This window comes from Triticum urartu, chromosome 6A (genome assembly GCF_056163025.1).
Source record: "Triticum urartu cultivar PI428250 chromosome 6A, HENAU_Tu73, whole genome shotgun sequence".
In the NCBI taxonomy this organism is placed as follows: Eukaryota; Viridiplantae; Streptophyta; class Magnoliopsida; order Poales; family Poaceae; genus Triticum; species Triticum urartu.
In genome coordinates, this window is record NC_141878.1 from 601,252,129 (window position 1) to 601,275,603 (window position 23,475).

Below are 23,475 nucleotides of genomic sequence, written 5' to 3' on the forward strand. Positions count from 1 at the left end.
CGAGGCGAGTGCTACCTTTGCCTCACAGTAGGCGAACCACAGACGCTCCCTTCCATGTTTACCAACACTTGAACTTCTTCCTTTTCTAATATATGAGAGTTTCCAATGCATGGACCATGTAACTGCTTCCCACCTTCCAGCCCGTGCAGCGATCACGCAGCTTATAGCTTTAGTAAAACAATCAAATGGATTGACAAAATAAAAACTAAAATTTATAAACTAAATGTATGTAAAGTATTTTTTGGAATACATGTACAGAAAAGTTTTTGAAATATAAACAAAATTTAAAAATAGAAAAAAAAGGAATAGACAAAATGAACAAACTAAGCTAACATTTGTAGGAACAAATGATCCGACCTACTACAACGTAGCTCGAGGCAAGTAGGCGACCCATAGACGCTCCCCTCCATGTTTATCAATACTTGAACTTCTTCTTTTTCCTAACATATATACTCCATCCGCTCTAATAATATATGTGGGAACCGCTACGCGTCCGCCGGCGGATGTGTTAGAATCATCCGCCGCCCGGAGAGCCGTTGGATTAGCCATCTAACAGCCGTCGGATGAAACCACCGCCCGCAACTGACCAGGTTCGTTATTTCCTGCAACAGTCGCTTTGTTTCAGAAACAGAATCCCCTGTCCGCCGTCCACCAGGCACAGCTCCGCCCAAGCGCGGTGGCACTCGCCGCCACCGCCAAAAATTGCTGTCGCCGGCGTGCGGGGGCATCTAGTCCTTCAGCGTGAAATTCCTGCAACAACATGGCGCACCACATCGCGCGGCAGATGCTGGGATCCGACGCAGATCGAGCTCGCCGGGGGCCGCCTCTTGGAGAACAGCCGCGGCCGTCGTTCTCAGCTCCGACCGCGGCCGCGGGGCTTCCTCCGCGAGCTGGAGTATCATCCTGGTTCACCAACCCTCCGGTTGTGTTTCCTGAAACAACTTCTACCAGATCAAATCAGGGCAGCTGGGTGAGTTTCCTGACTCTGAAAAAACATGAACACTTGTGTGTCTCTGAAACTCATGGAAAACCCTATTTATCAGAAACATAGGTAGGATTTTCTATTTGTTTTATGTGTGTGGCAGCTAGAAATTCAAATTTGTTTCATGTGTGTGAGTGGAACCAAGGCAAATACCAAGCACACATGTGTGCTTGCTCTATCTCTGCAAAACATGATCCTCTCTGTTAGTTGATATTTATCAACCTATGATACGATTTTGAATGTGTGTGCTTATGTGAGAAAAGGCCATTGACTGAAAATTTGTGTGTAAATGAAGCTGAAAAACCATTGATAAATGTATCTATGTACCTGAATTTCTGAAACAACAAATATAACTGTTGATAGCAACTATAGGAAAATAATACTTTCAACCAAGACCTCTCTATTTACATGAAAAAACATGTGCCTTATTTTAGGGACTTGGTGCTGAAGGGGAAGAGAGCTATGTCCAAGAGAACTTCTTTGTCGATAATCATGAAGATTCAGAGGGATTGTTGCATGCTGATGATGTGATGCAAGATGATTTAGATGATGGAGATGTTTCATCATAGCCACTATCGCCCTATGTTGGCATGGTGTTTGACACATTTGAGGATGCCCAGAAATTCTACAATGAGTATGCCTTCAAGTTGGGATTCGGCACACATATATCTTCTACAAAGTACAGCCAAAAAAGAGGACAGAAGACAGAGGATGCAATAATGATCAAGAGGGTCTTTGGGTGTGTGCATGCTAGAAAGCCCGATAAACCGGAAACAAGTAGCACCTCAGAGAGCATTGCAACAGACACAAGCAACTCCAGCAGGCGCCCTGGTGCTGAAATGGATGTGACAAGAACGCGTCAGAAAAACAGGATTCTCCGTCATGATTGTAAGGCACACATGATTGTTGGGATTAGGGAGGGCAGATTGACAGTCACTTGCTTTGTTGCAGAGCATACACATCCATTGATGCAACAACCAGAGCGTGTTAGATACTACCGCTCGCACCGCAAAATACCTGCTAAAGATTACGAACTCTTGTTGACGTTGCATGATATTAACCTGTCAAATTCAGATTGCATGAGTTTCCTTGGTAGGATACATGGAGGTGACCCTAGGATACTGTAGGGGAACGCAGTAATTTCAAAAAATTTCCTACGCACACGCAAGATCATGGTGATGTATAGCAACGAGGGGGGGAGTGTGATCTACATACCTAGTAGATCGACAACGGAAGCGTTTGGTTGATGTAGTCGTACGTCTTCACGATCCGACCGATCAAGCACCGAAACTACGGCACCTCCGAGTTCTAGCACACGTTCAGCTCGATGACGATCCCCGGACTCCGATCCAGCAAAGTGTCGGGGAAGAGTTCCGTCAGCACGACGGCGTGGTGACGATCTTGATGTACTACTGCAGCAGGGCTTCGCCTAAACTCCGCTACAATATTATCGAGGACTATGGTGGCTGGGGGCGCCGCACACAGCTAATGAATAGATCACGTGGATCAACTTGTGTCTCTTTGGGGTGCCCCTTGCCTCAGTATATAAAGGATGGAGGAGGAGGAGGCCGGCCAAGGTTGGTGCGGCCAGGATATGGAGTCCTACTAGGACTCCAAGTCCTAGTAGGAGTCCACCAAGAGGGGAGGAAGGGAGAAGGAAGTGGAGGAGAAGGAGAGGTGGCCGGCCCCCTTTTCCCTAGTCCAATTCGGACTAGAGGGGAGGGGGGCGCAGCAGCCCCTTGGCCCTTTCTCCTCTTCCCACTAAAGCCCATCAAGGCCCATTGCTTCTCCCGTAACTACCCGGTACTCCGAAAAATACCCGAATCACTCGGAACCTTTCCGATGTCCGAATATAGTCGTCCAATATATCAATCTTTACGTCTCGACCATTTCGAGACTCCTCGTCATGTCCCCGATCGAATCTGGGACTCCGAACTCCTTCGGTACATCAAAACTCATAAACTCATAATATAACTGTCATCGAAACCTTAAGCGTGCGGACCCTACGGGTTCGAGAACAATGTAGACATGACCGAGACATGTCTCCAGTCAATAACCAATAGCGGGACCTGGATGCCCATATTGGCTCCTACATATTCTACGAAGATCTTTATCAGTCAGACCGCATAACAACATACGTCGTTCCCTTTGTCATCGGTATGTTACTTGCCCGAGATTCGATCGTCGGTATTCCAATACCTAGTTCAATCTCGTTGCCGGCAAGTCTCTTTACTCGTTCTGTAATACATCATCCCGCAACTAACTCATTTAGTTGCAATGCTTGCAAGGCTTAAGTGATGTGCATTACCGAGAGGGCCCAGAGATACCTCTCCGACAATCGGAGTGACAAATCCTAATCTCGAAATACGCCAACCCAACATGTACCTTTGGAGACACCTGTAGAGCTCCTTTATAATCACCCAGTTACGTTGTGACGTTTGGTAGCACACAAAGTGTTCCTCCGGCAAACGGGAGTTGCATAATCTCATAGTCATAGGAACATGTATAAGTCATATAGAAAGCAATAGCAACATACTAAACGATCAGGTGCTAAGCTAATGGAATGGGTCATGTCAATCAGATCATTCACTTAATGATGTGATCCCGTTAATCAAATAACAACTCATTGTTCATGGTTAGGAAACATAACCATCTTTGATTAACGAGCTAGTCAAGTAGAGGCATACTAGTGACACTCTGTTTGTCTATGTATTCACACATGTATTATGTTTCCGGTTAATACAATTCTAGCATGAATAATAAACATTTATCATGATATAAGGAAATAAATAATAACTTTATTATTGCCTCTAGGGCATATTTCCTTCAGTCTCCCACTTGCACTAGAGTCAATAATCTAGTTCACATCGCCATGTGATTTAACAGCAATAATTCACATCACCATGTGATTAACACCCATAGTTCACATCGATATGTGATAAAACACCCAAAGGGTTTACTAGAGTCAATAATCTAGTTCACATCGCTATGTGATTAACATCGAAAGAGTACTAAGGTGTGATCATGTTTTGCTTGTGAGATAATTTTAGTCAACGGGTCTGTCACATTCAGATCCGTAAGTATTTTGCGAATTTCTATGTCAACAATGCTCTGCACGGAGCTACTCTAGCTTATTGCTCCCACTTTCAATATGTATCTAGATCGAGACTTAGAGTCATCCAGATCTGTGTCAAAACTTGCATCGACGTAACTTTTTACGACGAACCTTTTTGTCACCTCCATAATTGAGAAATATTTCCTTATTCCACTAAGGATAATTTTGACCGCTGTCCAGTCATCTACTCTTAGATCACTATTGTACTCCCTTGCTTAACACAGTGTAGGGTATACAATAGATCTGGTACACAGCATGGCATATTTTATAGAACCTATGGCTGAGGCATAGGGAATGACTTTCATTCTCTTTCTATCTTCTGCCGTGGTCGGGCTTTGAGTCTTACTCAACTTCACACCTTGTAACACAGGCAAGAAACTTTTTCTTTGACTGTTCCATTTTGAACTACTTCAAAATCTTGTCAAGGTATGTACTCATTGAAAAACTTATCAAGCATCTTGATCTATCTCTATAGATCTTGATACTCAATATGTAAGCAGCTTTACCGAGGTCTTTCTTTGAAAAACTCCTTTCAAACACTCCTTTATGCTTTGCAGAATAATTCTACGTTATTTCCGATCTACAATATGTCATACACATATACTTATCAGAAACGATGTAGTGCTCCCACTCACTTTCTTGTAAATACAAGCTTCATCGCAAGTCTGTATAAAACTATATGCTTTGATCAACTTATCAAAGCGTATATTCCAACTCCGAGATGCTTGCACCAGTCCATAGATGGATCGCTGGAGCTTGCATATTTTGTTAGCACCTTTAGGATTGACAAAACCTTCTGGTTGTATCATATACAACTCTTCTTTAATAAATCTATTAAGGAATGCAGTTTTGTTTATTCATTTGCCAGATTTCATAAAACGCGGCAATTGCTAACATGATTCAGACAGACTTAAGCATAGATACGAGTGAGAAACTCTCATCGTAGTCAACACCTTGAACTTGTCAAAAACCTTTTGCGACAATTCTAGCTTTGTAGATAGTAACACTACTATCAGCGTCCGTCTTCCTCTTGAAGATCCATTTATTTTCTATGGCTTGCCGATCATCGGGAAAATCCATCAAAGTCCATACTTTGTTCTCATACATGGATCATATCTCAGATTTCATGGCCTCAAACCATTTCGCGGAATCTGGGCTCATCATCGCTTCCTCATAGTTCGCAAGTTTGTCATGGTCTAGTAACATGACTTCCAGAACAGGATTACCATACCACTCTGGTGCGGATCTCACTCTGGTTTACCTACGAGATTTGGTAGTAACTTGATCTGAAGTTACATGATCATCATCATTAGCTTCCTCACTAATTGGTGTAGTAGCCACAGGAATAGATTTCTGTGATGAACTACTTTCCAATAAGGGAGAAGGTACAATTACCTTATCAAGTTCTACTTTCCTCCCACTCACTTCTTTCGAGAGAAACTCCTTCTCTAGAAAAACTCCAAATTTAGCAACAAAAGTCCTGCCTTCGGATTTGTGATAGAAGGTGTACCCAACAGTCTCATTTGGGTATCCTATGAAGACATATTTCTCCGATTTGGGTTCGAGCTTATCATGTTGAAACTTTTTCACATAAGCATCGCAGTCCCAAACTTTAAGAAACGACAACTTAGATTTCTTGCCAAACCATAGTTCATATGGTGTCGTCTCAACGGATTTAGATGGTGCTCTATTTAACGTGAATGTAGCTGTCTCTAATGCATAACTCCAAAACGATAGTGGTAGATCGGTAAGAGACATCATAGATCGCACTATATCCAATAAAGTACGGTTATGACGTTCGGACACACCATTATGCTGTGGTGTTCCATGTGGCGTGAGTAGTGAAACTATTTCACATTGTTTTAACTGAAGACCAAACTCGTAACTCAAATATTTGTCTCCGCGATCAGATCGTAGAAACTTTATTTTCTTGTCACGATGATTTTCCACTTCACTCTGAAATTCTTTGAACTTTTCAAATGTTTTAGACTTATGTTTCATCAAGTAGATATACCCATATCTTCTCAAATCATCTGTGAAGTTCAGAAAATAACGATACCTGCTGCAAGCCTTAATATTCATCGGACCACATACATCAGTATGTATGATCTCCAACAAATCTGTTGCTTGCTTCATTGTTCCGGAGAACGGCGTTTTAGTCATCTTGCCCAAAAGGCATGGTTCGCAAGCATCAAGTGATTCATAATCAAGTGATTCCAAAATCCCATCAGTATGGAGTTTCTTCATGCGCTTTACACCAATATGACCTAAACGGCAGTGCTACAAATAAGTTGCACTTATCATTATTAACTTTGCATCTTTTGGTTTCAATATTATGATTATGTGTATCACTACGATCGAGATCCAACGAACTATTTTCATTGGGTGTGTAACCATATAAGGTTTTATTCATGTAAACAGAACAACAATTTATTCTCTTACTTAAATGAATAACCGTATTACAATAAACATGATCAAATCATATTCATGCTTAACGCAAACACCAAATAACACTTATTCAGGTTCAACACTAATCCCGAAAGTATAGGGAGTGTGCGATGATGATCATATCAATCTTGGAACCACTTCCAACACACATCGTCACTTCACCCTTAACTAGTCTCTGTTTATTCTGCAACTCCCGTTTCGAGTTACTAATCTTAGCAACTGAACTAGTATCAAATACTGAGGGGTTGCTCTAAACACTAGTAAAGTACACATCAATAACATGTATATCAGATATACTTATGTTCACTTTGCCATCCTTCTTATCTGCCAATCACTTGGGGTAGTTCCGCTTCCAGTGACCAGTCCCTTTGCAGTAGAAACACTTAGTCTCAGGCTTAGGATCAGACTTGGGCTTCTTCACTTGAGCAGCGACTTGCTTGCTGTTCTTCTTGAAGTTCCCCTTCTTCCCTCTGCCCTTTTCTTGAAACTAGTGGTCTTGTCTACCATCAACACTTGATGTTTTTCTCGATTTCTACCTTCGTCAATTTCCGCATTACGAAGAGCTTGGGAATCGTTTCCGTTATCCCTTGCATATCATAGTTCATCATGAAGTTCTACTAACTTGGTGATGGTGACTAGAGAATTCTGTCAATCACTATCTTATCTGGAAGATTAACTCCCACTTGATTCAAGCGATTGTAGTACTCAGACAATCTGAGCAAATGCTCACTAGTTGAGCGATTCTCCTCCATTTTTTAGCTATAGAACTTGTTGGAGACTTCATATCTCTCAACTCGGGTATTTGCATGAAATATTAACTTCAACTCCTGGAACATCTCATATGCTCCATGACGTTCAAAACGTCTTTGAAGTCCCGATTCTAAGCCATTAAGCATGGTGCACTAAACTATCAAGTAGTCATCATATTGAGCTAGCCAAACGTTCATAACGTCTGCATCTGCTCCTGCAATAGGTCCGTCACCTAGCGGTGCATCAAGGACATAATTCTTCTGTGCAGCAATGAGGATAAATCTCAGATCACGGATCCAATCCGCATCATTGCTACTAACATCTTTCAACACAATTTTCTCTAGGAACATATCAAAGTAAACATATGAAAGCAACAACGCGAGCTATTGATCTACAACATAATTTGCAAAATACTACCAGGACTAAGTTCATGATAAATTTAAGTTCAATTTAATCATATTACTTAAGAACTCCCACTTAGATAGACATCCCTCTAATCCTCTAAGTGATCACGTGATCCAAATCAACTAAACCATGTCCGATCATCACATGAGATGGAGTAGTTTCATTGCTGAACATCACTATGTTGATCATATCTGCTATATGATTCACGCTCGACCTTTCGGTCTCCGTGTTCCGAGGCCATATCTGTATATGCTTGGCTCGTCAAGTATAACCTGAGTATTCCGCGTGTGCAACTGTTTTGCACCCGTTGTATTTGAACATAGAGCCTATCACACCCGATCATCACGTGGTGTCTCAGCACGAAGAACTTTCGCAACGGTGCATACTCAGGGAGAACACTTCTTGATAATTTAGTGAGAGATCATCTTATAATGCTACCGTCAATCAAAGCAAGATAAGATGCATAAAAGATAAACATCACATGCAATCAATATAAGTGATATGATATGGCCATCATCATCTTGTGCTTGTGATCTCCATCTCCGAAGTACGGTCATGATCTCTATCGTCACCGGCATGACACCATGATCTCCATCATCTTGATCTATATCAATGTGTCGTCACGTGGTCGTCTCGCCAACTATTGCTCTTGCAACTATTGCTATCGCATAGCGATAAAGTAAAGCAATTATTTGGCACTTGCATCTTATGCAATAAAGAGACAACCATAAGGCTTTTGCCAGTTGCCGATAACTTCAACAAAACATGATAATCTCATACAACAACTTATATCTCATCACGTTTTGACCATATCACATCACAACATGCCCTGCAAAAACAAGTTAGACGTCCTCTACTTTGTTGTTGCAAGTTTTACGTGGCTACTACGGGCTTAAGCAAGAACCAATCTTACCTACGCATCAAAACCACAACGATAGTTTGTCAAATAGACTCCGTTTTAACCTTCGCAAGGACCGGGCGTAGCCACACTCGGTTCAACTAAAGTTGGAGAGACTGTCACCCGCTAGCCACCTTTGTGCAAAGCACGTCGGGAGAACCGGTCCCGCGTAAGCGTACGCGTAATGTCGGTCCGGGCCGCTTCATCCAACAATACCGCCGAACCAAAGTATGACATGCTGGTAGGCAGTATGACTTATATCGCCCACAACTCACTTGTGTTCTACTCGTGCAAATAACATCAAACCATAAAAACCTAGGCTCTGATGCCACTGTTGGGGAACACAGTGATTTCAAAAAATTTCCTACGCACACGCAAGATCATGGTGATGTATAGCAACGAGGGGGGGAGTGTGATCTACATACCTAGTAGATCGACAACGGAAGCGTTTGGTTGATATAGTCGTACGTCTTCACGATCCGACCGATCAAGCACCGAAACTACGGCACCTCCGAGTTCTAGCACACGCTCAGCTCGATGACGATCCCCGGACTCCGATCCAGCAAAGTGTCGGGGATGAGTTCCGTCAGCACGACGGCGTGGTGACGATCTTGATGTACTACTGCAGCAGGGCTTCGCCTAAACTCCGCTACAATATTATCGAGGACTATGGTGGCTGGGGGCGCAGCACACAGCTAAGGAATAGATCACGTGGATCAACTTGTGTCTGTTTGGGGTGCCCCTTGCCTCAGTATATAAAGGATGGAGGAGGAGGAGGCCGGCCAAGGTTGGTGCGGCCAGGATATGGAGTCCTACTAGGACTCCAAGTCCTAGTAGGAGTCCACCAAGAGGGGAGGAAGGGAGAAGGAAGTGGAGGAGAAGGAGAGGTGGCCGGCCCCCTTTTCCCTAGTCCAATTCGGACTAGAGGGGAGGGGGGCGCAGCAGCCCCTTGGCCCTTTCTCCTCTTCCCACTAAAGCCCATCAAGGCCCATTGCTTCTCCCGTAACTACCCGGTACTCCGAAAAATACCCGAATCACTCGGAACCTTTCCGATGTCCGAATATAGTCGTCCAATATATCAATCTTTACGTCTCGACCATTTTGAGACTCCTCGTCATGTCCCCGATCTCATCCGGGACTCCGAACTCCTTCGGTACATCAAAACTCATAAACTCATAATATAACTATCATCGAAACCTTAAGCGTGCGGACCCTACGGGACATGTCCGAGACATGTCTCCAGTCAATAACCAATAGCGGGACCTGGATGCCCATATTGGCTCCTACATATTCTACGAAGATCTTTATCAGTCAGACCGCATAACAACATACGTCGTTCCCTTTGTCATCGGTATGTTACTTGCCCGAGATTCGATCGTCGGTATTCCAATACCTAGTTCAATCTTGTTGCCGGCAAGTCTCTTTACTCGTTCTGTAATACATCATCCCGCAACTAACTCATTTAGTTGCAATGCTTGCAAGGCTTAAGTGATGTGCATTACCGAGAGGGCCCAGAGATACCTCTCCGACAATCGGAGTGACAAATCCTAATCTCGAAATACGCCAACCCAACATGTACCTTTGGAGACACCTGTAGAGCTCCTTTATAATCACCCAGTTACGTTGTGACGTTTGGTAGCACACAAAGTGTTCCTCCGGCAAACGGGAGTTGCATAATCTCATAGTCATAGGAACATGTATAAGTCATGAAGAAAGCAATAGCAACATACTAAACGATCGGGTGCTAAGCTAATGGAATGGGTCATGTCAATCAGATCATTCACTTAATGATGTGATCCCGTTAATCAAATAACAACTCATTGTTCATGGTTAGGAAACATAACCATCTTTGATTAACGAGCTAGTCAAGTAGAGGCATACTAGTGACACTCTGTTTGTCTATGTATTCACACATGTATTATGTTTCCGGTTAATACAATTCTAGCATGAATAATAAACATTTATCATGATATAAGGAAATAAATAATAACTTTATTATTGCCTCTAGGGCATATTTCCTTCAGATACTGCCGTACGTGAAGAGGGATGTTGCAGATGAACGTGCAAAGCTTTGGGAAGCGATAACACAACAGGACATGGATATGACAGTGAAGTACTTTGAGAGCAGGAAGGTCGAGAATCCAGAGTTTTTCTTTGCGAAGCAAAAAGATCTGCAACGAACTCTGTCACTGCATTGTTTTGGGTTGATGGGAGGACAAGGGCGTTGTACCCGAAATATAAAGATTGCGTGTTCTTTGACACAACTTTCTGCACTAACAGATACAACATGCCCTTTGGTCCTATAGTTGGTATCAACAACCACCTCCAAACCATTTCACTTGGGTGTGCTTTGTTGCCGGATGAGACTATTGAAACGTTCAAGTGGGTCTTTGAGCAATGGATGGTTGCAATGGACAATGAGCATCCAAAGAACATAATGACTGACCAGGACCAAGCAATGGCGACAGCTATAGAGCAGGTGCTCCCAAATACTTGCCATAGACGTTGCAAGTTTCATGTGCTTGGCAACGCGCGTTCTAAGTTGGGGAGGCTACTTAGAGATGAGGCGTTTGCAGATGTGTTTTACACTTGTATCAACAACTCTAAAACGGTTGAAGAATTTGAGGAAACATGGCAGCACATGTTGGAGTGTTTCGAAGTTGCTGAAAACAAACACTTGAAGAACATGTGGCGAACAAGACATACGTGGGCTCCAGCGTACTTCAAGAACAATTTCTTCCCGTTCACAAGCACGACGGGCAGGTCTGAGGGGCTGAACTCATATTTCAAGACAATGATTCGTCCAGCTGATTCTGTATGGAGGTTTGTGCAACAGTATGAACTGTGCCAGGAAACTGTGCTTGATCGCGAGGACAATGCGGGGTTCACTGGTGAAATGACGGCTCCTCCACTATACTCTCGGTAGGCCAGCTTCACTATACCAAAGAAAAAAATCCAAAAAAATGTTTTTTCATGATTTGTTTTGAGAACTTTGCTTCCTTTTGTGATGTTGCAGATACAATATTGAGCGCCAAGCTGCTGATTACTACACACGCAACATCTTTGGCCAGTTCCAGAAACAAGTGACTGCGTCTACGGGCTACATTATCAACCAAGACGCTGAGTACCAAGGGCGAGGCCTCATGTTCAATCTAACATCAAGCTTATATGAGAACCCAAAGCTCTTCTCTGTGCGTGTTATGATGGATGAAGGGGTGTTCCAATGTAGTTGCCACTACTTTGAGATGAATGGCCTGGTTTGCGCCCACATAATAAGGGTGATGGTGCACCTCAATGTGCAAGTTATTCCACAACAATACTTGTTGGAAAGGTGGTCTGAAGCAGCAACAACAAGCATGGCCAGAACTGGGCGATTGCTGGAATTTGGGCACCCCTCGACAAACACGCTCAAATACAACTCCTTGTGTCGAAGGTTGACATGGCTCGCCTCTGATTCATGTTGCAATGATGATGCATACAAGATATTAGATGAAGCAATAAAAGTTCTTGAGCCTACTATAGCAGCGGCGAAAAGAGGGGTACTGCCAGAACAACAAGCAACGCAGCGCAGTGAACCCCCAACGCAACCTGCTGCTGCAACGGGAGCGTTGAGTGATGGCTTACCACAGCCTCAAAGCATAGAGATGCTACGAAACCCAGCGCGTGTCCCAAAGAAAGGCCGACCAACTGAAAGAGAGAAGAGGAAGAAGACTCTGGTGGAGCAGCTAGATGATAAGCAGAAGAAGAAGTCAAAACAAGAAGAGAAGAAGCCAATGCCAGCAGTGAAGCCAAAATCTGAAAAAAGAAGTATTCGCTGCAAGTTCTGCAAAGAAGAAGGTCACAACGTGCAGACATGTGGACCCCTAAAAGCTGCAACAGAGGCGGCAACAACACCACCTACATGTCAATTCTGCTCCGAGGTGGGGCATACTGTACCAACTTGTGCATACTGGAGAGCCATGATGACAAATGATCCAAGAAATGGCCAAGCAACGCAACTCAACCTCTAGGAAGAAAAAAAATGAGAGAAAAGACTTGGGAAAGTTCTTGGTCCTGTTGAAGGATGTTTTGCATTTTCTTTTCAGACTCACTACATGTGCTTGAGCAAAAAAGATACATGAATACTCTTTTTTGCAACCTTGATGATGTATTCAGGTTCTATTCCAATTTGAGACATACAAAAAGATAGCTCACATTTTTGTTACAAGATATGTTATGTGTGTCCTGGATTTGAGACATACAAGGTATCTCACACTTTGTGCCGTAGTTTTGAGGTCTTTGGCATATTTCCAGTAATGCTTTGTTTCGTTAATGTACCATTTGCATATACATGAATGTACCATTTGTTTCAAGTTGCGACATCATGTTTCTGGTGCTTGCAAAAAAAGCTATTGTATACATGGATGCTTCTACATGGCATGTGTTGTTATGGGTAGGACACCTTTTTTCAGAAAACCAATAATAAAAAAATGCAACATGGATAGTTCACATATCTGCATGGATAGTTCAGAAACACTAGTCATTTTCATTCATCTCTGCATCAGCATGATAGCACTCAAGTTCACATTGACAGCACAACATGGGTGATGCTCCAGTATTTCAAAATAAAGAAGAGGAAAAAAAGGGACATGCCCCAGCATGATACATGCTCCAGCTTGGGTTCCACAAAAGATAAAGTAGATGGTTAACAGCATCTTGTTATTTCTAGTTACACAAAAAGGATGCAGCGCATACATTTGTCCACAAAAAAGCAGTCTAAAACTATCTAGGAAACACTTTGCTCCGATTGACATCTTCTACGAGCTACTCAACAGTTTCTGAAACTCTTCAGCTGAGTTGAGTGTGTTTTGAGGGTGCTTAAAAAGCTTCGCTGCAACAAATGATCGAAATTTGAGCAACGACCTCGTGTCCTGGGCATACAACAAGGGAGCTTCGTAAGTTAGTTAGGAGAAAAATTGAAAAACGTGATTACCATTAGAAAACTAGCTAAAATGGAAACAACAAGTGCTCCGAAAACAACAAGTTATTTAGCTAGTATTGTTGCATAGCAAAAAGGGAATACCGCGCTGAATGGTCTCATCCCCCTGCCAGTTAGATTCTCCATGTATAGAATAGCAAACAACCCACAATCAAACCTGCCAAAATAAAAAAAGTCACAAAATACATATAAAATTTGCTCACTTGACAACAACACATAAAAAAGTTGTGGATGGACACATGAAAAAAAGGAAAATGGTCAGAGAACAATACGTTGTTGACTGTTGCGGGTACCCATTCGGGCTGAGACGATCAAACTTGTCAAAGTTAAGGTTCCATGGGTTTTGTTCTCTGACCAAAGTCTTGAAGTTGGCTATCTACAAAATTTGATATTGCAAAAAGAAGGATTACACAGTTGTATCTTCTATGATTGGCACCACAAACAACAAAATTTATATAGAGAAAAAATGAAAAAAGAGAAAGGAAAGAGGTGTAGCGTCCATACCAGATTGCAACATGGCTTCTCAAGGATGCTGACGTAGTCAGGGTCATCACCCCTCGAGTCAAAGACGTTGAATTGTTTGTGCATCAAGTTTGCAACCACAACTGTCCAGTGTCCGTCCTTGACAATGGTGAAGAACAACTGCAAAAGTAAGAAACAAAAAATAACTTCAGAAAAACAGAGCATGTTGCGCTAGGATAGCTTTGATGAAAGAACAAAAAGTTTTTTACTTGATCAAATTTCATGATGTTGTTTCTTTCACAGACCCTCTCAAGATCTTCACTGCAAGAACGTGTCTAAAATGAGCTTGGGTCCATGGCAATCTTGGACTAATAGAAAGAAGAAGGTATTGGTTAGAAAGATATGGAAGTTGTGGGCATAAACTCTATTGTGAAAAATAAAAAATGCATAGTTGACTCACGGCTGTATGCGGTGAGAACGCAAACTTCCTAGGTTTGCTTTTGCTATACATTTGCTCGATGTTGAAGCTTTCAACATAAAGTGACATGACCTCATTCTTCAAATGTGCTCACTTTTTTAGCCCGTTGCTGAAATGCTTGAAAGAAACATCAAACCCACCTATCCTAATGAATGGAGGTCTGCATGTTGCAAAAAAACAGTGGCTCGGTTAGTGGCAAACAAGTGGATGGAACGAACAATTTATCAACACAAAAAAGGGCTAAAACACACTTACAAGGCTTCGCCTTCTGGAGGGTCCTTTATGTGGTAATTTGTGCAACAGTATTGCTTGTATATGGCATCATCGGAAGTATTAACTTTGATCTTCTTCATCATCTTCAGCTTCGGTGCGTTTTCTGGCAATTTTGCAACTCTCTTGTGTGTGGGCTTCTTCGCATCACGTTTTCCCCCTCTGCTCACTTCAATCACCACCTCCTCTCTTGTCTCAGCTACTCCTGCTTCTGCCCCACAATTGAAAAAGAAAAAGAAAACAGAAACAATATGAGAAAAAATAATGGTTTGGAGCATGGAAGTGCTAAGTTTCTGTAAACAAAACAAAACATGGGTTGGAGCACAAAGTAGTTGGGGAGAGATGAGTGCAATAACCTACAGGGCCTGTCGAAATTGGAGGACGTGTTGCGATGGGAGTCACATCATAAACTGGCCCAGCTGAGGTAGCCGGAGATTCACCAAACAAAGGGCTCCTCGTACGGATCGACAAGAAGGAGTCCAAATCTGCAACAGAAGTTTTTGCAGGGGATGTACGAACTTGAGGAAACTCCTGAAATAGTAGATCATCATCACTCCCCGGTTCAAACAATCCAAAAGAAGGTCCGTCTTCAAGCGTGCCTGGCCTCCTCGTCAGATTCACATGTGCGAAGCTTGGGCTGCGAGGAGGCTTAAATTTAGTGACGTTTACCTTGCTGCCTGAGTCTTCTCCACTGCCATTGCTCTGATCATTGCCGTTGTTTTGACCTACTTCCACTGCTAGTTGCTTGGGCTATTGCGGAGATGGTAGAGGGGCAGTGGCTGGTTGCTTGGGCTGTTGCGGAGATGGTAGAGTGGCAGTGGCTGGTTGCTTGGGCTGTTGCGGAGATGATACAGTGATAGTGGCTGGTTGCTTGGGCTGTTGCGGAGATGGTACAGTGGCAGTGGCTGGTTGCTTGGGCTGTTGCGGAGGCGGTACAGTGACAGGATGAATGTTGGGCTGCTCCGGATGCTTGGGCTGTTGCGCAAAAGGTTCAGTTGCAGTCCCATCAGACATGCCTGCAGCAGAAGACCCCCCTGGTACACTGAAAGTGATGCCTTCACCTTCGGCTCTCTGTCCATGAATGTTGCACTCAGCTTTGTGTGCCTCAGACAACATTAGGCCCATTCGCTTGCAGTACATGCCTTGCAAGACCCTCCCAAATGAGCTGAATGCAACATTAAGTTCTCTGGCATAGAGCTCTTTGTGCTTATTAAATATGACTTGCATCTGTGGGGGCAACTGCGATGCACGGAAACAATGGCATTAGATTGGTAGGGACAGTAGTTTGTAACATGCCAGTGAAATGAAGATGCAAAAAATATGAAAAAGGAAAAAGGAAAAAATGAGTTGCGAGAAAAAAAACCACCTCTAACTCCTTGATTGTTGGCAATGCATGGAGCCACTCCTCCAAAGAGCCGCACACGTCGTCACCACTCTCCATGTTAGATGGAGGCGGCTCATGCACATGCTCCGCGCTCCCATTGGTGCCCCCTGTGCCAGCGTGAGGTGGGCTTTGAGAACCCGCATCTGCTCCCACATGTACATTTTCTTGCATGTGGGAGCTCTCAGGAACATCTGGAGTGTGTGTTGCGCCCCCAACAGCACCCCCTTGGTCGCTGATTTCTGGCAATTCCTCTGTGACATGTTCACTGGCAGCTCCTTGGTAATGCTGATCTATATATGACATGAACTCAACTACTGCGTACGGTGTACTGGTCCTGAACTGCATTACAAAGACGAGAAAATAGTTAAGAATTGCAACAGACAAACGTCTTCTATATAAAAAAACAAAGTCTTTCAGTTTCAATCACTTACTGGACGCTTCCCAAACCCATCATCCAGGGTGTCCACTGCGACAACAGCATAAAAGTCCCTTTCCTGTACAAAACAAGCTCTAGGAAGCGAGTAGTTGATGGTGTGATCAACTAAGCATCCTCTTGGCACATCAAGATGGTCCATGTAAATTATCCGCAAAAAAACACAAAAAAGAAAAGAAAACATCAGCGCCTCAAGAAAAAGATTTGTTGTTGCGGATAAAAGGAGTGGGATGTTACATGAATCAAAGGGGGTGTACCGGAAGCATTGGTATACATCCACCGATGAGAAATTTCCCTCTACCCTCATTCCTCTTATCTTGGTATTTTTTAACTTCTCTCATCACATCACACAGGATATGCTCATCCCACTCGAACTCATGGACCATACTCATATCTCGTAGGGTGTAAAGATAATCTAGGGGGACCATGTTTCCTGTCCCAGGAGCTAGGACCAAAGCGAGGCACAGTAATACCCATGACCTCTCGATGGTGTCATCATCATCTGCTTTTGATAAGACGGAAACTGCGGTGGCTATCGGAGCCCTATCCCCGCCGCCCAGATAAACTTCACGGAAATCAGCTTTGCCCCTCTTCCCAAACTCTATCGGTCTGCTACCAGATGGTACATTGAATATCTTCTTAACCATGTCTTTTGAAAAGTGGATCTACTTGTGGTCATTAATCCTGCAATTCACAAAAAAAATCAGTAGATGTTGCGAGAATAAAGAAAACAAAAGGTGTTATGCAACAGAAAAGAAATACAAAAAAAGCGAAGATTACATACTTCAGCACACGATTCTTAGGGTCAATGTTCATAACAATGAAATCAAGAAGCTCTTCAGGAGGAGGGACCAAAGGAGATATAAACAGCAAATCCCCGAAGCTGGACTTGCTTATTACATCTCTCTTTTCCCCTTTGATTTCATTGGCTATTTCACGCAGCCGCTTTGCCGACCAACGAGTTTGGAAGATAGGCATGCTGCAAAACAAGGTTTGAAAGAACATTAGCTAATCCAACTAATTTCAGATAAACATGAGCTAAAAATTCATGGAAATGTATTGGAACAGTAGCTAAAATTTCAGAGAAAAGATATATGTAGTTTCAGAAGCAAAAACTGAGTTCCCTGTGCTATAAGCTAGCAGTACAAACATTCCTGTAGTTTCACAAACATAAGCTATAGACATAACCTACTAACTAGTTTCAGAAACGTAAGTTTCTCTAAAAAAAGCTACTGTTTCTGAAATTACATATATGTTTCTCTGAAACTACAAACTGGATAACTGCATTAGCTACAGAAGATTTGAACTAAATAGAAATTACATATATGTTCCTCTGAAAAAACAAAATGGATAACTGCGTGAGTATTGGAACAGTAGCTTCAGAAAAATGAAACAAGGGGATCCTATAGAAATTGCACGCTTCAGAAATTCAGAAACACACCTATGAGTTTTCACAACTATGCGAGTTGGCTGCTTTGAGTTTCAGTCCAACGAAGGGCTGTTAATCATGCATTTCGCGAAAATGCAATGGTTTCCGCAACTAGTTGATCAGGCTCTGAATTCTGTTTTAGACACTTTTTGTTTTACTATTAGTGTTAACTGAATTTAAGCTTCAAAAGGGGTGTCTGAATTCTGCAACAAGTTGGTGGCTCTGAATTCTGTTTTAGAAGTTTCAGTCCAGCTTGAAAGGGTTGTCTGAATTTAAGCTTGAGAGATGTTATAGTCAGCTCGCTTGTTGGTCAGCTGCATTATTTGACTAGGTGAGAGCACGTCTGCTAATTTGTAGCAGCAATAAACTGAGCTAACATTTCAGCAACCTAAAACACACATATCCAATGCAAAACCATACGTATGTTCTATAATTTTGACACTATTTCGTTCCTTTGGGAAAATGCATGCTCAAGCAATCAAACAGGGAACACAAAATCAATTATTGCAAGTTGGGGCCCGACATCGAGCAGTAATAGATCACGGCGGAAATGCATCACGCGGTGGGCGGGACGAACAGCAGCCTGGGTGGAGCCGACGAGATGGGAGCATCTTGTTCGGGGGGAGGGGGAGGGTTGCCCGATCCATACCTGTCAGCCACCGCCGAACCCGTCGTCGTCGTCGCCACCACGGAGGATCTGCGCCGCCGCCCCGCCCAACGCCCTGCGCCGCCGCCCCCGCCGCCCAACGCCCCGCGCTGCCCGCAACCACCCGCCGCCGCCGCCCAACGCTCTGCGCCACCCCACGCCGCCGCCCTCCCCTCACGAATCCAGCCGCATACCCTAGCCCTCTCAGTCGATAGAGATGGTCAGTTGATAGAGTCGACAGAAGAGATGGTCAATTGCAAGAATAACTATATTGAAACAATGACTCTGTTTCAGAAACGCACGCGCGTCACGCGAAAGCGGGGAGGTTGTCGTCCGTCCGATCAACAGACAATCCGACGGACGCGGAGCCGGCGGAGCGGCGCAAGTCATCGGTCGGGTGAAGGAGAGCTTTTCCCATAATATATACCCGTAGCTCGAGGGAGTTTCCATTAGATGGGCCAGGGGAGAGTTTCCAATGCATGGCCCGCGTAAGTGCCTTCCAATTTGCAGCCCATGCAGCAATCACGCAGCCTATAGCTTTTGTGAAAAATCAAATCGATCGACCTCCAAAATCAATCTAAAACTTTTGTGAAAAATCAAATCGGTCGACCTCCAAAATCAATCTAAAACTTAAAAAAGTGGAGATGGGAGGTATCGATCCCCCTGCCTTTCAAGATGCGTCTTAAATGCTCTACCATTTGAGCTACATCCCCTTGATACTAGATATATATATATATTTGTTTCATAATTAATATAACAATTTATACTGTAATCCGTGAAAAAGAGAACACGTCTGGGCTAAAAGAAGAAAGAAAAATTTATACTGTCAGCTTACCCGAAAAAACGATATGCCGAAACAAATTAACATACACGCCTAATAGGTATATTGGTGCATTGAATGCCACCCAAATACATGCTGGTTGAGAAAACTGAAACCAACCACATTGATATGAAAATATGAAGCCAGAAGAACACTGGAATCCAGTATCTAAATGCAGCTCACATTTTGGGGCTCTACAGATATGCAAAGTGCCAAAGTCAGCCATGAGTACTCAACCTCGCAACCTTTAGCTGCACGCCCAAATTTCCTGGAGGTTAGATTAGGGTAGGATTAGTTGCCTGGACAGCAGAGAACAGTCGTACCTCGAGGACCAATGTCCAAGATCGTAGAAGTCAGAGGCGGCGAGGCGCATGACAGGGGGGAGGGCTCAGGGGGGTCGGCGGTGGCGCAGCGCGGTGCTACGGCAAACCGGGGAAGAAGATGAAACTTCTCAGCGGGAGAATGTACACCGTAACAAGGTGCAGCCGAAGCAGAGGAAGCAGAGCACTCACAGTCCATTTTCATTTAGGAGCTGCATTCTAACCGGTCCAAGAACTGCTCCTAATACATTTCATTCTAGTATTAGAATTAAAGCCACGCAGTTTCAGACTTAAGTGTCAGCCATGCAGTCCCTGGCTTGGGTTGAAACCAATGGTGTGTGCTGAGAAAACAGGACAATCTCGAGCATGCCGTCCTCACGTTCATCGCCATGGACCGCGTTCTCCTGCAGGTTGGAGAGCATGACGTCTACGTGGTCTCTCCCCTGCCAAAGTGGAGCGCGAGCCCGGCATCCGTGACACCGAGCAGGCGAGGGAGGGCGCCGCCAAGAAAGAAGATGGCTCTGCGGCCAGGCAGTAGGCGCCAAGAGCTTTTACTGCAAGATTAAGCATCGTTAAGGTATCACATGTAATACAAGATTGAAATAACTCATCAAAACATCAGTTTGGAAGAAGAAATGGAACTATGCAACATCGAAAACAAGCAATGGCAATACCTGGGTTCAGAAACTTCTACCCCTCTTGAGGTGCTTGATAGCATACGGGCTCAGGAGCTGGTTCAGGCCTCGGTTGCCGAGGCGAAGGCTCGCCAACACATTGCTCGGACCGTGGCGGCTGAGCTGCGTGCTGCTTCCGCTGCTGATGCTGCAAGGGAGAATGCAGCGTCGGCAGGTCTGGATACGGCTTCTGCGGCTCCTAGACCTTCGCGTGGCCGTGGCTCAGGGCGTGGCCGTGGCCGTGGGAGAGGTCGATCGGCTGCTCCTGCCAGAGAGGAGAACTTTGATGGGGCAGGGGCCCGATCCCCCACGGGCTCGCAATGAAAGGCCTAATTTGGAACATGAGGGGTTTTGGTTAACGCGATAGACGGCGACAACTTATTGAATACATCCGTGACCAAAATCTTGACTTCGTGGGCCTCTAGGAAACCATTCGGTCCTCCTTCGAACCATATGAGCTTGACGCCATAGGTGGCGCGTCCAACTTCCGTTGGGAATGGCTGCCGGCCTCGGGCCGGTCTGGTGGGATCCTTTTGGGGGTGAAGACAGAAAGTTTTGAGGTGGTGGGTTTTACGCATGGATCCTTCTTCCTTGCAGCGGACGTTATTCAGAGAAATAACGATTTTAGATGGGAGCTTGTTGTGGTGTATGGCCCTGCGGACCACGATCGCTCGATTGATTTCCTTCGGGAACTATATGTTAAGATCTCGGCTTCCCCAGGGCCTATTGTCATAGGTGGGGATTTCAATCTCTTGAGGGGTGCGATAGACAAGAGCAACGGTGTTATCTTAGACCACAGGCTGGTAGATACCTTCAATGATTGGGTGGCTGACCTGGACCTCATTGAGCTGCCTAGGGTGGGGCCTCGATTTACTTGGTGTAATAATCAGGACGATCCGATTAGATGCGTGCTAGACCGGGTCTTTGTTTCCACCGACTGGGATACCAAATTTGCGGGATGTTCGCTCGTGGCGGAGCCAAGGTTGGGCTCTGATCATTGCCCTCTTATCCTCAACTCGGGAGAAGCCCCCCACCGTGCCACCAAGCGCTTCTTTTTTGAGAGCAGTGGCTCCTTCAACCGGGTTTTGTGCAGCGGGTTTCTTTGATTTGGATAGAGGCTAGGGAGCGTCCCCCGCATCGGTCCGGCCCTTTATGTGATGCTATGGACGTTTGGCAACATTGTGTGTGTTTGACTCGTCGACATCTCCGTGGTTGGGGCGCGAACGTGGGTAGCCAATTGAAAGCTAGAAAAGAGGCTTTGATGAGCGAAGTATCGGCCTTGGACACCAAGGCAGATTTGATCGGCCTATCTCAAGATGAATGGGCGAGAAGGTATGCGGTTGAGGATGAGATGATATTCATATTGACCTGCGAGGAGATGTATTGGAAGCAGAGGGGCCAGAAAAATTGGGTACTCAAGGGGGACGCGAGTACCCAATTCTTTCATGCTGTGGCAAATGGTCGACGCAGGAGATGTATGATACGTGTTCTTCGAGATGGAGACCGTACCATAACTGACGAAGGCGCCCTTCAATCCCATATCTATGCGTTTTACCGGGAGCTTTTGGGCTCTTCTGGGGTGGGGTCAGCATCCCTTCAAGACTCGATCTGGGATAATGAGCGATTGGTCTCTGAAGCTGATAACTCCATCCTTACTAGACCTTTCACACTTGATGAGATCACTGAGAACCTAAATCAGATGAGAGTGAACACGGCGCCCGGGCCTGATGGTTTCCCGGTCATCTTCTATAAGAGGTTTTGGAATATTGTGGGACCATAGTTCGTTCACCTTGTGAATGAATTCACCAGGGGCCGAATAGATATTAAACGCCTAAACTATGGGGTGTTGGCTTTGATCCCGAAGGTGCCGGGTGCAGACCAAATTAGGCAGTTCCGTCCTCTCACGCTCATCAATGTCAGCTTCAGGCTGATTGCTAAGGGTTTTGCCTCCCGCATTGCTCCGATGGCAGACAAGATTATTGATAATCTGCAAACTACCTTTATTAAAGGGCGGGGCATCCTGGATGGGATTGCGGTGCTCCATGAGGTGCTCCACGAAATCAAGAATTCCAAGGAAGAGGTGTTCATCCTTAAGCTCGATTTTGAGAAAGCCTATGACCGGGTCCGGTGGGATTTCATTGAGGAGGTGCTACACAAGAAGAACTTTGACCCGCAATGGGTGAGTTGGATGCGGCAAATCGTGAGGGGTGGACAAACTGCGATCAACATTAATGGATCGATTGGCCCGTATTTCCGCAACGGAAGGGGACTGCGATAGGGTGACCCGATATCTCCCCTTCTGTTTAATATTGTCTCGGATGCGTTGGCTTCGGTTCTGGACAGCGCCAAAGCCGCTGGCCACATCTCGGGTGTTGCGGAAAGGGTGGTACCTGGGGGGCTTTGCCACCTTCAATATGCTGACGATACCCTCATCCTTATCAAGAACTCGGAAGAGGCGATTGCTAATCTTAAGTTTCTCCTCATGTGCTTTGAGGCCATGTCGGGGACTTAAGATAAACTTCGATAAGAGTGAGGCCTTTGTCACGGGAGGTGACTTGGAGTCTCAGCTTAGAGCAGCCCACATGATGAATTGTGAGTTGGGATCTATTCCCTTCAAGTACTTGGGCATGCCCATCTCGGATCGGGCTCTGTCCATGGCTGATTTTGAGCCTATGGTGGAAAAGGCGACTAAAAGAGTGGAACCGTGGCAAGGCAAGCTACTAGCCTCGGGTGGCCGGCTAGTGCTTATCAACGATTGCCTGACAAACATTCCTATGTTTGTCATGGGTTTTTATCTACTGCACAATGGGACCCATGAGAAACTTGATAAGATCCGGTCCAGATTCTTTTGGGCTAAGGAAAATGGAAAACAATGGTACCATATGGTTAAGTGGGATGCGATTGCTTCTCCTAAAGAGGTGGGTGGTTTAGGGATCATTAACTCCAGAGTTATGAACTGGTGCCTTATGACAAAGTGGGCGTG

The 23,475-nt window shown here is 44.6% G+C and overlaps 1 protein-coding gene across 1 annotated transcript; it reads left to right on the forward strand.

Moving 5' to 3' along the window:
- Positions 1 to 1,512: 1,512 nt before the first annotated feature.
- LOC147967129 (protein FAR1-RELATED SEQUENCE 5-like) lies at positions 1,513 to 12,608 on the forward strand. Its single transcript, XM_087531051.1, has 4 exons — positions 1,513 to 1,861; positions 1,964 to 2,118; positions 10,623 to 11,520; positions 11,615 to 12,608. Exons 3-4 carry the CDS (start codon positions 10,886 to 10,888, stop codon positions 12,606 to 12,608), a joined length of 1,629 nt encoding a protein of 542 aa, XP_087387177.1. The 5' UTR covers positions 1,513 to 1,861; positions 1,964 to 2,118; positions 10,623 to 10,885.
- The last annotated feature ends 10,867 nt before the right edge of the window (positions 12,609 to 23,475 follow it).